Source organism: Alternaria incomplexa, assembly GCF_024043165.1.
Source record: "Alternaria incomplexa strain BMP 0042 chromosome Unknown scaffold_10, whole genome shotgun sequence".
Taxonomy (NCBI): Eukaryota; Fungi; Ascomycota; class Dothideomycetes; order Pleosporales; family Pleosporaceae; genus Alternaria; species Alternaria incomplexa.
In genome coordinates, this window is record NW_026249859.1 from 1058268 (window position 1) to 1072251 (window position 13984).

Below are 13984 nucleotides of genomic sequence, written 5' to 3' on the forward strand. Positions count from 1 at the left end.
GTACTAATACTTGGGGTGTGTTGGACTTTTCCGTATATTAGAGTACGACGTGGTCATCACCCGAAACAATAAAACACTGAAATCAAACTTGCTGTGTTTCTGAATGCGTCGTCTTTCTTGAACAATGTCAAGGCCTTCCACTTCACCCACACCAAGTGACAAACTTCTCGACAACAAACTCGTCTAGCCCCCACTGCCCGTTCTGTCGCCCAAACCCACTTCCTTTGACGCCGCCTTGACTTCCAGTAGGCGATGTGTACACTGAAATGCTGTTGGCATGAACTTGACCATATTCCAGTTCCCGCGACATCTTCATGAAACGAGCCATATCGCGCGTCCAAACCGTAGCGTTGAGACCATATGCTGAGCGATTCGCCAACGCGACAGCTTCTTCATCTGAAGAAACGACGTAAAGCGAAGCGGAAGGGCCGAACGTCTCTTCGTCGAGGATACGAGATGAAGGCGAGGGATTGACAATAATCGTGGGTTTGAGCGCAACCCTACCCCCAGAAGAAGCAGCTTCAACACCACCAACAAGTATCTCGTCGCCCTTCTCATGTGCATCCCTTATAACATCCTCAGCATGTTTCTTAATACCTTCCGACACCGCGGACCCAGCCGGCCCCTCCACCCCTTTCATAGTCTCGACAAGCAACGTCTTGAACCTCTCCGCCACCCCCTCCATCACAATAATCCTCTCAGTACTAAAGCAAATCTGCCCATGGTTCAACACAGCACCCATCCCACACTGCTTCGCCGCCTCCTCCAAATCCGCATCTTCAAGCACAATCACCGGGCACTTCCCCCCTAGTTCCATCAGAACCGGTTTGAGATACTTTGCCGCGATCCCCATGATCTTCTTCCCCACCTCCGCGCTGCCGATAAATTCAATCTTGCGAATCGCATCATGCGCTATCAACGTCTCGGTCACCTCCGCCGCATCTTTCCGCCCACATTGCACCTGGTTCAACAGGCCATCTGGACATCCACTCTCAGCGAAAGCTTGCGTGATGAGTCCGTGGGTTTGGGGGCAGAGTTCACTCGCTTTGAAGACTACAGTGCAACCTACCGCTATCGCACTTGCTATTCCTCTCGTAGCGAGAACGAGTGCCGCGTTCCAGGGCGCGATGCATAAGACCGGTCCGATGGGTTCTTTAAACACGAAACCCTGTGTGCTGGGTTTCTCAGTCGGGGGAATAACGCCTGTCACGCTGCTTATCTGCGCGGCGATTTCGTTGAGGTACGAGATGGAGAGGTTTACGTTTGTACGCGCCCAGGCTTCTGTGCAGGAGGTTTCGGCGATTTGCGCGGCGATGAGCGTAGAGGCATTGTCAGCGTAGTGGGTGGCTACGCTTTGGAGGAGGTTGCGACGGGTTGTGTGGGAGGTGGAGCGCCAAGATTTGAAGGCAGAGAAAGAGGATGCGGCCGCTTGGGTTGCTTCGGTGCTGGAGGCAGAGGAGGCGTGGTGGATGGTTTTGGAGGTGCTGGCTTGGGTCACGGGAATGGTGGTTTGCGTGTGGATGGGCTTGTTGTCGATCCAGAGGGGGACTGTGGACGAGATGTTTGAGGTCATCGTGAATGAATCCCAATATTTCAAACTTTACTGCTCCTGGTTTCGTTCGAATTGGTTATACAGGAGATATATCGGAGTATGCGAGCGGGAATACATCTCACGGGCGTATTGGCATCATCAATCAGTGCAAGGCGAGCATGACGTCATCGCAAAGCCGAGTCGATCATTCTTCGGCAGATGTCACAGCACTGCGCAAGACACACATTGCTTCCATTCGAACGTCGCATGAGCCGCTTCAGCCAGGTGCGACACTCGAAATATATCGCGACGGCTGTTTCCTCGCGGTCATCCTCTGCTGTGGCCGTGGAAAGGCTGCACAGGTGGTGAAAGGAGCGGCAGCGGCAGCGGGTGGCAGGTAGGCTGACAGCCCTGGGCGCTTCGGAGATATGCACCTAGCTAAGCTCAAGCATCGTCTTCATTTCCTGCATCAACGCCCCTGGAATCGTCCATGGACTTCGGGGCCATGTGTACCTAGTCAAAGCTAGCCACGGCATCCCGAGGTCGTCACGCGACTTGGCTCGTCACGCGCACAGGCACTGTAGCGCGTAGATCCCCCGCATTCCGCTCCTTCCCGAGGTCCCCTCCCTTTGGCGTTCAAGAATGCGTTCAAATGCAGCGAGCGCTATCACTTTTCTGCAGTATCCACTCAATCCCCTGCAGCGTCGACATGGAAAGCACAAAGAGGTCTAGCGTCTGCATCTTTTGCTTCCGTAGATTTGCCAGAAGGTACGCTCCTCCCTCGACAGAGTGGACATAAAATCGCCGAGCCGCGGCAACCGATTCCTAACTTATGAACCCAGCGATGCATTGAAACGACACTGGAACTCGTGTGGTGTTCGAAGGGCTCGCAACCTTTCCATTCCGACGGTTAAGACCAAAGCAAGAGGACGCAAAATCCGTGCCTGCGACCAATGCCGTCAGTTGAAGAGAGCTTGTACTTCCTCACAACCATGCGCGCCATGTGCTTCACGAAATCAAGTCTGCAAGTATAGTCGACCGCAAGAGAGTAGACTTGATCAGGCAGACAACGCTAATTCCTTCATCGATGATATCGATGCTTTCAACACGGAGACTAACGGCACAGTGGAGTGCCATGTCGGTGACGACCTAGTAGCACCTCGCGGCGACATTGACAGCGAGTTCGATATGCACGTATATGAGTCAGTATTCCAGATTTTGGACGACGCCAACGACCATTCGGACTCCCCCATGGCCGACTTCGATCATGGGATAGGATCAACGCTACTATCTTCCCAGCTCAATCCTGATTCTCGCATTCAACTTAGCTCCTGGACTAGCCCTAGTTCACTGTTAATTGAACACGGAATCATGGCCCCATTTTGCCAACGCCCAACACAACTGAACATCAACGTGTTGATCCAGTTCCCCTTCCTCGACAATTTCACCAAGGCGACTGGATTTGTCGGATCATTTGGGTGTGGCACCAAGCAGCAGAGACTCTCAATCACATCAGACCCACTCAAGGCGAACCCGGGTGAGAATCTTTCAACTCTGAGAGAAGGAATATCGGATGCGGCGACGCACTGGATTGACATTACCCGAAATGCACTGGTGGAAAACAATGAGAACATAGCTGATGCAGTCGTGTTACTGCCCGTCACATACAAGATCGTCCATCAAATCCGAGAGACAGCGATAAATCAGCATCACCACGGTTCCGCTGATATCATCTGGTCACCTCTCGTGGAAGCTCTATGTTACGCATTCTTCAATCCGAAAAATCTACAAAGATTCCTGGCACTCTTCTGGTCTTGCTGGTATCCTAACTGGCCCACAATACATGCGCCGACTTTCAAAATGAAAGAGAAGTCACCAGAGTTGATTGCTGTAATGGTTCTTGTTGGTGCCTGCTTGTCGCCAGAAGAGCGCGATCATGCCTCAGCCCAGGTCTGGTTGGACTTGGTCGAAGACCTCGTTTTCAGTGATGATGCTTTCCATGATCACGACATTTCGAACGCATGGCGAGATACAACGACCACCCAACGTCGGAGCACACATTTGCAGGTTCTCCAGGCTGCTTACTGTGTCTGTCTGTATCAAACGTGGGAAGGAAGTAAGCAGAGTAAAAAACGCGTTCTGCAGCAACGATTCAATGACCTCGTTTGTGTCAGTATTTTCGATCAATGATCGACGACCTACTGATGATGATTCAGCTAGCACGAGACATAGGACTAGATCAAGCATCACTCAAGCGAGTCGATACATCCCATCCAGCTGATTTCGACTGGGAGGAGTATATTCTCCGGGAGTCACTCATTCGGTATGGGTTGACCTAGCACATGACATTCTAATGCTGACTGGATTTAATAGCATCTGTTCATATATCTGCAATATCGACGCAAGTTACGCCCTGTTCTTCCGCCATGTGCCCCGCATGGCTCTGTCCGAATTGGTTATCGAGATGTCGTCCCCAGAATCCTGTTTTCAAGCTTCTTCAAAAGAAGAGTGCTTCATCGAACTTAAGGTCTGGCGCAAAAGAGTGGGTGTCGATGCGACAAACCTCACCATCTTGTCCGCCGTCAACGCACTGTGTGATAATGCGATCATGGCAAAGCCAACTATCCATCGCGCCTTTGCTCACCTGAGCGTTCTCAACATGTTCACAATCATCCACGCACTGTATTTGCAGGTATACGGCCTTGAACACTGCGCAGTTACTGCGCTAGATCTGGTACGCATGGCGCCAATCACCAATGGATTGCGGAATTGGCAGCAATCATGGCCGTCGGAAACTAGAGATGCGGAGTTGGTGGATCTCTTGGGGAGGGAAAGTGATTCGTCGACAATGTGGCAGCGCATTGGGTTTATGAGATACGCACCTGAATACTGGCTGATCGCATACTCGACACTGAAGAAGATATACACGTGGAATGATAACCGAAGTAGGAGGATTGAGGAAACCGCTGGTAGTGTTGGCTATGGCGATATGATCGAGGCACGAAGGCTGATCACCGAGTTGAGGAGTGGAACCATTGTCTCGATTATGGATAGCGACACGTAGTCTGAATTCATCGACTTGGTGTTGCAAGCAACGGTATATATATGGGGATAAGTATGAGGTGCACGGCCCCCGCAGCCTGCTCGCGATTGGATGTAAATGATTGTGGGGCTCGGCGCGCCGAGGGTATGGATAGCGACACAATACAGCACGGTTAGCTAGAGGCTGATAGCGTACAAGTAGAGTGATCGAAACATGAACATTACTTTGGAAAGAGATTTTAACAGCACATGGGATTATTGAAAGTGTTTAAGGACCTATAGGACTCATGCGACCGTCTTCTCGAATCGAAATCCACCTTTGGTTGCTACCCTTGCATCTTGGATATAACCTCATCCACGTTGCGTACTTGCACTTTCGTATTCACACCACTCGTTTTGTGGAACCAATAATTATGTGTCTCCCAATCCTGCGCGCCATCGACGAGTGAGAGATGGTAAGTACGGAGAATTTGTGGTACGATTTTGTACATTTCACAAAGGGAGATCTTCTCAGGAGTATCAGTGGTGGCACTTGTGATTGGGGCCAGATACGTACATTCTTCCCCACACAAGTCCGGGCTCCTCCGCCAAATTGGAACATATGCCTATCCATAATCGTGGTGTCTGCACGGAGCCATCGCTCAGGAACGAAGTCATCCGCGTCGGGCCCAAAGATGTTTTGATCACGGTGTATCACGGCGGCGTTGATGCCTACCCTTGTTCCTGCAGGAAAGAAGTCCCCAGATATTTGGCAGCCACCAGCCGGAACATTGCGTGGCACTGTCAAAGCAACGCTTGGGTGAAGACGCATCGCTTCTTTGCAGCATGCGTCCAGGTATGGGAGCTTGATAGCTTCATTGTATCTGATGAGCGGATAAGAGAGCTGGCCAGATGCTGAGGCGTTGTCAATCTCTAGTGTCAGTTTCTCGTACGCGCTAGGCGAGCGCATGAGGTGATATAAGATAGACGAAATGGCTGCCGCGGTGGTGTCTGATCCTGCGAAACTAGAAGCAACAGAAAGGTCAGTACAACAGCCCTGTTTCCGACGAGATGCTCAGGTACTATTAGACTTACAGCGCAACGTAGACCTCTACTGTGATCTCAGTGAGGCCAAAATCAACCTTCTCGCCTTTAGTCTCCATGACTTCAAACAGACTGTTCATAATGTCGTCCTTTCCGTCGGCCTCTCCCTTCTTCATCAGTGCGGATCGCTCAGCGACAGCATCCTTCGCTGCTGTTTCAACATTCTTGAGGCTCATGAGGGCTTTGAGAATGCGCGGGAAGATCGCACCGCCTGTCAAGAAAACCGGCCGGATGTAGGAGGGCATGACGCACGCTGTTGTCAGCATCGGGAGGAGGCAGTCAAGGGCTGTAATGTAGCCGCGATAGTCAGCGGCTTGCGCCATGAAACCGAACATGCGACTGAAGAAGAGTTCGCCTATGACATCAAATGCGTACCTATGACATGTTAGCATAATAAGTACGCGCATTGGAAGCTGTATTTATGCGGATGCATAGTGCTGGAAGGAAACATACCACTGTACCCACGTGGACACATCGATGGCATCTCCCTTCACCGCGATCTCATGAAATTTCTCCATGAGAGTCTTGGTACAATTGTCGATATTCGCCTCCGAGCGGACAATGTTGGACATGGAATATAGATTATTCACGATCTTACGCCGGCTAGCGTGAGATTTCTCATCCAGATTGGTAAAGAGATCAGGGTATCTGGCAAAGGAAGGACGGAATAACGGGTAAAAGTCAGTCTGGAGAACTGGATTAGTTGTTGAGGCTTTTCATCATCATGGTTCCTGACCCGACGGGTAGATAATACACACCTTTGTGAAACCGGAAGAGATAGAGTAGATGGTCTTGATTGCAGTGGGATCAGCGATAGCGACCTCGTTTGGTGCAATGCGGATGATCGGACCTTGGACTGTTAGCAGAAGAATACCAGACTGCATCGCGCGGTGTTGGTACCGTATTTGGCATGCAACTCTCTCTGTGTTTCCTCCGCGTGTGCTCCAGCGACTTGTAGTACGATCCATAGCCGCGATATCGAGGCGAGAAACGGACCAGGATATTTCGATAGAGGATGAAAGAAGCGCGAGTACACAGTCCAGATGATCCAATACGATGTAATGACTGCTAGAAGAACGACATAGAAAGGTGCGACAGCCAAAGTAACAAGCATTGTTCCGAATGAGAAGATTTCGGTGTATTGTGATGTTTGATTGAGTGTGTGTTTATGAACAAGATCAGCTTGAGCTGGAACAGACGCAGTAGTACCTAGGTAATAGTAGTAGTGTGTCTACCTAGGTATGAATACAACAGACATGCGCAGGTCCATCATCATTTGGGTTAGGTCAATACCCCAGGAAATCCGTCTTTTCCCCGCCCCCACAATATTGAAGTGTTCGCGGGGTTGTTTGGGTTTTGACTCTGGGTGTGGTGGCGGCTGCTGTGGGAGATAGCCGTCCTATCGGCGCCGGGGGGATCTGACTCCCAGCAATGACCACCAATACGAGATTACCACACCGGATGTACCACTGTGCCGAATAAGGGGACGGCAACGTAGAGGTCGCAAATGATATGCGCTGCGGTTTCGAATAAGGAAACAGCTTTTTTGGGATGCTGCATGATAACTTCACAGCCCTAAATGCAGTCACGCGAATCCGGGGACCCGGCGTACGGTCCGGTACGGATATGGCGTTAGCGTCGGGAAATTCCCACAGCTAGGGGCAACGACGGGTTTCTCCCACTTAATGCGGGGTTCTATCACAATAACTGCCATCTACCGTCCCCAGATACATCAGGGTGGCAACCAGATGGGCTGACTAGATGCCACTTGTATGACACCATGGTGTTTCTTGTATGCGACTGGACCTCGGGAACATTGGTCGCCCTCATGTCGGATCTGCCACTGACCTCACGGCATTTGATAGCATGGAACTTTATAACCTCAGGCGGTTCCAACGCTTCCTCACGTAATTACTTCCAAGGTTTGATCACGAACTTATTACTTTGCGTCCGCATTACTCAGAGCACTAGCCAAGTTTTACCTACAATATCATTATGGTCGCAACCGCGAAATCACTTGCGCTGCCACCCAACGTCAGCAGCGATGTCTTCGACAACTTCTTGACAGCTTGTCATGATGTTGGTCGCGACAACATCGAAGTCATATCCTCCGCGTCCCAGATTGACGATGGCAACTACATGAAGCCGAACTACACGCACGACCCTCATCACATCATGAAGCAAGATTTCTTCCTTGCTTCAGCTATCATCGCCCCTCGCAACGTCGCCGATGTTCAGACTATCGTCAAGGCCGCAAATGAGTACCATGTACCATTGTGGCCCATTAGCATTGGGAGGAACTCAGGCTACGGAGGCGCCGCTCCACGCGTATCTGGTAGTGTTGTCGTCAACATGGGCAAATATATGAACAAGATCCTCGAAGTCAATGTAGAGGGTGCTTACGCTCTAGTCGAGCCAGGTCAGTCGCCAATTCAGGCCTCTCTCCGTTCACGACGTTGATCTGTATTTAGGAGTCACATTTCACGATCTACACACCTATCTCGTCGAGAACAACCTTCGCGACAAGCTTTGGCTTGACGTACCTGATCTTGGTGGCGGTTCAGTTCTAGGTAACACTATGGAGAGAGGTGTTGGTTACACCCCTTATGGTGGTAAGTCCTGCCCATTGAAGCTTGTCAGTTCCGGTCTGACGTTTTCACTAGATCACTTCATGATGCATTGCGGCATAGAGCTCGTCTTACCGAGTGGCGAGCTCATCCGTACTGGTATGGGTGCATTGCCTCACCCTCATGAGAAGGCCGGTGTTCTTCCCCAAGACCAACCTTGGAACGACTCGGCACAGCTGTTCAACTACGGCTTCGGCCCCTACGTTGACGGAATTTTCACACAATCCAATCTGGGTATCGCTACAAAGATGGGCATGTGGCTCATGCCAAATCCAGGTGGTTACCAGTCATATCTCATCACAATCCCTCGTGAGGACGACTTGAAGCAGGCCGTTGACATCATCCGGCCGCTGAGATTGAACATGGTCCTCCAGAATGTACCAACAATTCGACACATTCTCCTCGACGCCGCTGTGTTGGGTCACAAATCCGATTACACCTCAGATATCAACAAGCCCCTCACAGATACCGAGCTAGACGCTATAGCTGAAAAGCTCAATCTTGGCCGGTGGAACTTCTATGGTGCGCTCTACGGGCCGCAGCCAATTCGTGATGCAATGTGGGCTGTCGTCAAAGAATCCTTCTCGGCCATCCCAGGAGCAAAGTTCTACTTCCCAGAAGACCGACAGGAGGCAAACTCAATCTTGCATACTCGCCACAAGACTATGCAAGGTATACCCACCTACGATGAGCTCAAATGGCTGGATTGGCTACCAAATGGCTCTCATCTCTTCTTTTCGCCAATTTCTAGGGTGAATGGCGAAGACGCAACCAAGCAATTCGCTCTCACCAAAGCCCGGTGTCATGAAGCTGGCCTTGACTTCATCGGTACATTCACGATTGGCATGCGCGAAATGCACCACATTGTGTGCATTGTTTTCAATCGCAAAGACGAGGAACAAAAGAAGAAAGTCGTATGGCTATTCAGAACGCTGATCGATGACTGTGCTAAGCAAGGATGGGGAGAGTACCGGACACATCTTGCAGCCATGGATCAGATCATGGAGACGTACTCGTTCAACAACAACGTCTTTAGGCGTTTCAACGAGACGATAAAGAATGCTGTTGATCCCAACGGCATCTTGGCGCCGGGCAAATCTGGGATTTGGCCTAAGCAGTATGACCGCAAGCAGTGGAAGCTTTAGGGTCAAAGTTGCGGGACGTAGATCATCTTGTATAGTTTGCAATCATCGAGAATCTTTTACTTCGATTGGATCTACATCGTTGCAGCCGTTCGAAATGAGATAGCTTAAGGAGTTTGTGGTCGTATGCTGTTTCGCGTTGGGTCCGAATTAGGCAACTTCACAAAAGCCGTCGATTGCGGGTGCGTGGTAAGTTACCACGCGCCTTGAGTGCAGCTGCGCCCAACACCAACTTTGTGACCACACCGTCCCTCTCCACACCCATCTCACCCACCACTATGATCTTGTACAAAAGTAGTATCTCACAAGCTTGCGCCTAATATGGAAGATTACACATTGATTACAGACTAACGTCGTCGCTGGATCCTGCGGCAACATTGCCGTCGACTTCCGCCCTTCTGCACCGGCATGCGCCCTCGTCCATTGCGCGAGGGCGGAGCTGCACAGGCAGTAGAACGCCTTAGGATGACATATCCAGGCTCCTGCACGGTCATTAGAGACTGCTCAAATGATGGCTAACCCACATATAACTTACACAGCTAGGCCTTCCGTTTGCAAGTCGCTCCAGGAGCCCTTCACCGTGAACCTGTCAGGATGAAGCAGAAGACGCTCGAATGGGCTGGCCATCCCGCCGACTGGTGTACAACCTGTATGGGCGAGTTGCCAGAAACACACGAGGACCTGCCTTTCGGCTTTCTTACCCTTCCTTCCGAACCTGCGATGAACGCCGCTGGCCGGACATCAGACCACCCGTTCAAAGACGTCCGCTCAGCCCGTCGCGTACGCCAACGATCAAAGAGATACCCCGAGCGCATCTACAGCGGCAACAAGCGTCGTCGCAACGACCGATATCGCCTCGCACGAGAGAACCAGCTTCGGCACGAGTCCAAACAGGCAGACATTCGAGAATGGGAGGACGACTGCTACGACAGATGGGCGCATGAAGTAGACATGGAGCACATGGACGACATAAAAGCCTACGAACTCTTTGGCAAGAATGCCCATGTCTTCGAAGGCACAGCCACCGGAGACATTATAACAGGCGAGGACTTTGGCACCTGGGCCCGGCGTCGCATCGCAGAGATGCGGCGCGTCAAAGAACACCGCATACACACCTATGGCGGGCCCACGAGCCCCGCGCCGCTGGCCATCCTCCCACACACCATGCGCGATACCAGGCGACCCGGTCGCGTCAGCGCCACCATACCCACCGCGCCTTTCGCAAAACCCCACGAAACAACCCTTCCCACCTCTCTCTCCGGGATTCGCGCCCACGCCACACTAGCCTGTATCCTCACACTTCCTAAAATACTCAAACAACGCTGCCGTAGCCGCAACGAACCCGCTCTACCCGTGATACCAGGCTTCTGGTGGTGGGGCGAGTATACCTGGCAGTGGCATAGGAACTTGTCTGGGTGCTGGTTCCTTGGCTGCGGATATGAATGCTCGGAGGTGGGTGGGGGGTCTTGTACGTGTTCGTGTTGGTGCACTTTGGATCGGGAGTGTGCTTGTGCGGAGTTTGGGGTGGGGACGGAGTGGGAGGTTCCGGCGCCGGAGGAGGTGCAGAGGTGTAGTCTTGTTGAGTGGGCTAGCGGGGAGTTGAGGGAGAGGATGCATGATGATGACATGGATTCGAGGAGGCAAGGAGAGAGGATACAGGAAGAGAAGCTGGACGAGTATGACCAAGGCTGGGACAGCGATCTCAGTGACTGGGGACACCACTGGCAAGACGATTATGTGATACTGGAGGAAGAACAAGAGGAAAGCGAGACTTGGAGTATTGTTAGTGGAGTAGATCAGGATTGCTTTGATGATCACGACCTTGAGCAGGTTGATCAGACAACATAGGGCATTATACCAGCCGTGCAAATGCATCTTGGTGAACAAAAGTCTAATTCGGTGCATCAATGATCCTTATACATGCAAGTCTATCAAACGTCTAACTTCTTCTCATCAAGCACACCACCCTTCGCCCTCTCTATTCTCTCAGCAGCTTTCCTCTTCTTCGCATCAACTCTCTCCCTGTCCTCTCTCATCTGCCTGATCAACGCGCTCTTTTCTCGTATCTTGTGTCCGTACAGATAAAAGACTACCGGAATGGGTATGAGCGCAAACTCGATCAACGACAGCATTGTCGCACTCCAATGTGGGCCAAGACTTTGATACATCTTTGGACCTGCGAGGGGCAGAGCACCGCCCATCGCAGATCGCAAGACGGCGTTGCCAGCGAGAGCGGAGGCGGCGTAGATGCCGTAGGAGTGAACGAGGTAGTTTGACGCGTAGATGAAGACGCCGCAGTTTCCGGCGCCGAAGGGGATGCCGGCGATGAGGGGGAAAATCCAGTGGACGTTGGGAGTGCATGTCCTACACATGTGTTAGCATAAACAAGATCCAGGTGAGGAAGGACACATACCAAGCAAAGATCATCTCGCCAACAGGAACCAACACCGCAGCGATGACGACCACACTGACCATAGCCTCTGGGTATGGCTTACCAGTCTCTGCATCCTTCTTGTGGCTGTTGATCATGCGACGAAGCAGCGGTTCCGATGCTATCGTGATGACACCGCCAATGCCAATACCCATGTAACCCAGTCCAACAAGTCCAGGCGACCAACCCCGTAGCTCGCCGAATACGATGGGGTACGAAACGAAGCACAGATACAAGACTCCGTAGACCAATGCTATGTATACGTCCCAGAAGATGCAGATGGGTTCATTGACCGCCATGCTAAGCGGCCGGTAGAGGTTCTCCCGTAGTAGAGGCCAGAAAGCCTTCTTCTCATCGTAGCGAGAGTAGTATCGGGGGTCGGACGTTTCTTTACGCTTCTTGGCTGACTTCGCGCGGAGAATTGCTGGTTTGTATGTTTCTGGGATCAGAAAGACCATGAACCAGGATGCACCAGAGCCGATCATGACGACCCAGTTCGTCCACCGCCAGCCGAGAGCTTGGAAGACAAAGCCACCAATAAGAGGGCCAAAAACAGGCCCGTTCATTGGCCCTAAAGACCATATCGAAAAAGCCAATGCGCGATAGTCTTCCTTGGATATGTCGGAGACGGTGCCTGGTGCATTGGAAATCATAGCGGCGCCCGCGATGGCACCGAAGAAGCGCATGACGAGGATCTGAGCTAGGTTGTTCGACAGAGCGCACGGTATGACGAGGATGGTGAAGGATGCGACAGCGATAAGGTAGACTGGTCTCCTGCCATACATCTCACTAAGCGGTGCCAGTAGCAGTGATCCAATCGCCAGACCGCACAAGTAGGTTGTTATCCCCAAGATCACCAACGTCTTCGACTGAATGCCAAATGTTGCCATCATGCCCGGTATGCCGCTTGTATAACTTGTCGAGTACATAACTACGACCAGTGTCGAGAAGCTCATGAAGAAGATGACAACAGCCTTCCTCAACATGGGCCAGTCTTCCGGGTCTTCTCCATCCTCGAAGTCGATTTCGAAGCGCGGGTCTTGCGTCGCGTTCGTTGTGACAGTTGCGATCGCATCCTCCTTATCGCCAGGCCACGAGTGCCCTGTATTCCTACTCCATGTATGATGTATCGACGGACGTTGATCTACTGCCGAGTTGATCGAATCGGAATGCGTCGACGCTGAGGATATGGAGGCGCGGTCCTCTTCGATTTCGACGTCCTCGATTACACGGGACTTGTCTGAAGTGTACGACTTGGGTGACGGCGGGGTGTTCTGTGCGTGGGTTCCTGGTGTCGTTCCCGCGGCCGCGTCTTGGGTAAAGTTGCTGTGCGGCATAGTGCTGATGACGGCGCCGATGAGATCCCAGACTCGACCAATAGCGAATGCGTACCGACGAACGAGCTTCCGCTGCTTATTCTAGCAGCATAAATTTGGTATATGAATAATAGGAACGAAAGCGCATCGAGCCAGCTAGTGGTGATGCGTGTAGAGACTCATTCACAACCTCCAATATCGCGCCTTGGAGCTCGAGATGGGCTAGTCGCGGGCGCCCTTTCGCACTTTCCCGCCTTCATGGTGGCGATGATTAATCTAGCGGGAATAAACCCACAAGGCATAGCGGTGATAGCTGGGGAGAGAGTAACCGAGGCAGGCAGGTGCTGCAGCCGATATGCCGATTATGGATGAAGTTTGCCCTCCATGAGGCAGCGAGATCGGCTGGAGCTAGCCGCTGTCGTTCGAAGGCTTCATTGGGGGTTCGCAGAAAATGTAGAAGATGTCATTGGAGCAGAGAGATAAATGCGCTGGAAATGCGAAAGGCAGACAAGGGAGGGGAAGGCGCTATGTTGCTAGCTGTGGAGCTAGGCAAGGGGCCGGGTAAATGCGATTGTACCTCACGCGTCGTCAAACCTCTCACCACCAGGCTTCTCTCAGCTATAGAGACTACAACTTCATCATGCATCATCACAAAGCTCCCACAGACTTGCGCTCAACTACCATTGATGCGCTAAGAAGTAGAACATGCCTCCAATCTGCCGCTTTCTACTTTTGTCGCGTCACAACACGCGCTTCACCAGCACGCGCGTCGGAACGTCTGGATGAGCTCTATCGACAATTCTGTTGTCGTC

The 13984-nt window shown here is 51.8% G+C and overlaps 6 protein-coding genes across 6 annotated transcripts; 3 read left to right on the forward strand and 3 right to left on the reverse strand.

Annotated features, from left to right (window-relative positions):
• Positions 1-142: 142 nt before the first annotated feature.
• On the reverse strand, positions 143-1573 carry J4E90_007244 (uncharacterized protein; the record flags this gene model as incomplete). Its single annotated transcript, XM_051436784.1, has 1 exon — positions 143-1573. The coding sequence occupies one exon, from the start codon at positions 1571-1573 to the stop codon at positions 143-145; it is 1431 nt and encodes a 476-aa protein (XP_051289530.1).
• A 2144-nt stretch (positions 1574-3717) lies between these two features.
• On the forward strand, positions 3718-4595 carry J4E90_007245 (uncharacterized protein; the record flags this gene model as incomplete). Its single annotated transcript, XM_051436785.1, has 2 exons — positions 3718-3854; positions 3905-4595. 2 exons carry the CDS (start codon positions 3718-3720, stop codon positions 4593-4595), a joined length of 828 nt encoding a protein of 275 aa, XP_051289531.1.
• A 1048-nt stretch (positions 4596-5643) lies between these two features.
• Positions 5644-6540, reverse strand: J4E90_007246 (uncharacterized protein; the record flags this gene model as incomplete). The annotated part of the gene is made up of 2 exons (XM_051436786.1): positions 5644-6031; positions 6413-6540. 2 exons carry the CDS (start codon positions 6538-6540, stop codon positions 5644-5646), a joined length of 516 nt encoding a protein of 171 aa, XP_051289532.1.
• A 1111-nt stretch (positions 6541-7651) lies between these two features.
• On the forward strand, positions 7652-9428 carry J4E90_007247 (uncharacterized protein; the record flags this gene model as incomplete). Its single annotated transcript, XM_051436787.1, has 3 exons — positions 7652-8075; positions 8128-8268; positions 8320-9428. The coding sequence occupies 3 exons, from the start codon at positions 7652-7654 to the stop codon at positions 9426-9428; spliced, it is 1674 nt and encodes a 557-aa protein (XP_051289533.1).
• Positions 9429-10019: 591 nt separating this feature from the next.
• J4E90_007248 (uncharacterized protein) lies at positions 10020-11273 on the forward strand (the record flags this gene model as incomplete). Its single annotated transcript, XM_051436788.1, has 2 exons — positions 10020-10616; positions 11085-11273. The coding sequence occupies 2 exons, from the start codon at positions 10020-10022 to the stop codon at positions 11271-11273; spliced, it is 786 nt and encodes a 261-aa protein (XP_051289534.1).
• An 83-nt stretch (positions 11274-11356) lies between these two features.
• Positions 11357-13193, reverse strand: J4E90_007249 (uncharacterized protein; the record flags this gene model as incomplete). The annotated part of the gene is made up of 2 exons (XM_051436789.1): positions 11357-11789; positions 11839-13193. The coding sequence occupies 2 exons, from the start codon at positions 13191-13193 to the stop codon at positions 11357-11359; spliced, it is 1788 nt and encodes a 595-aa protein (XP_051289535.1).
• Between the last annotated feature and the right edge of the window lie 791 nt (positions 13194-13984).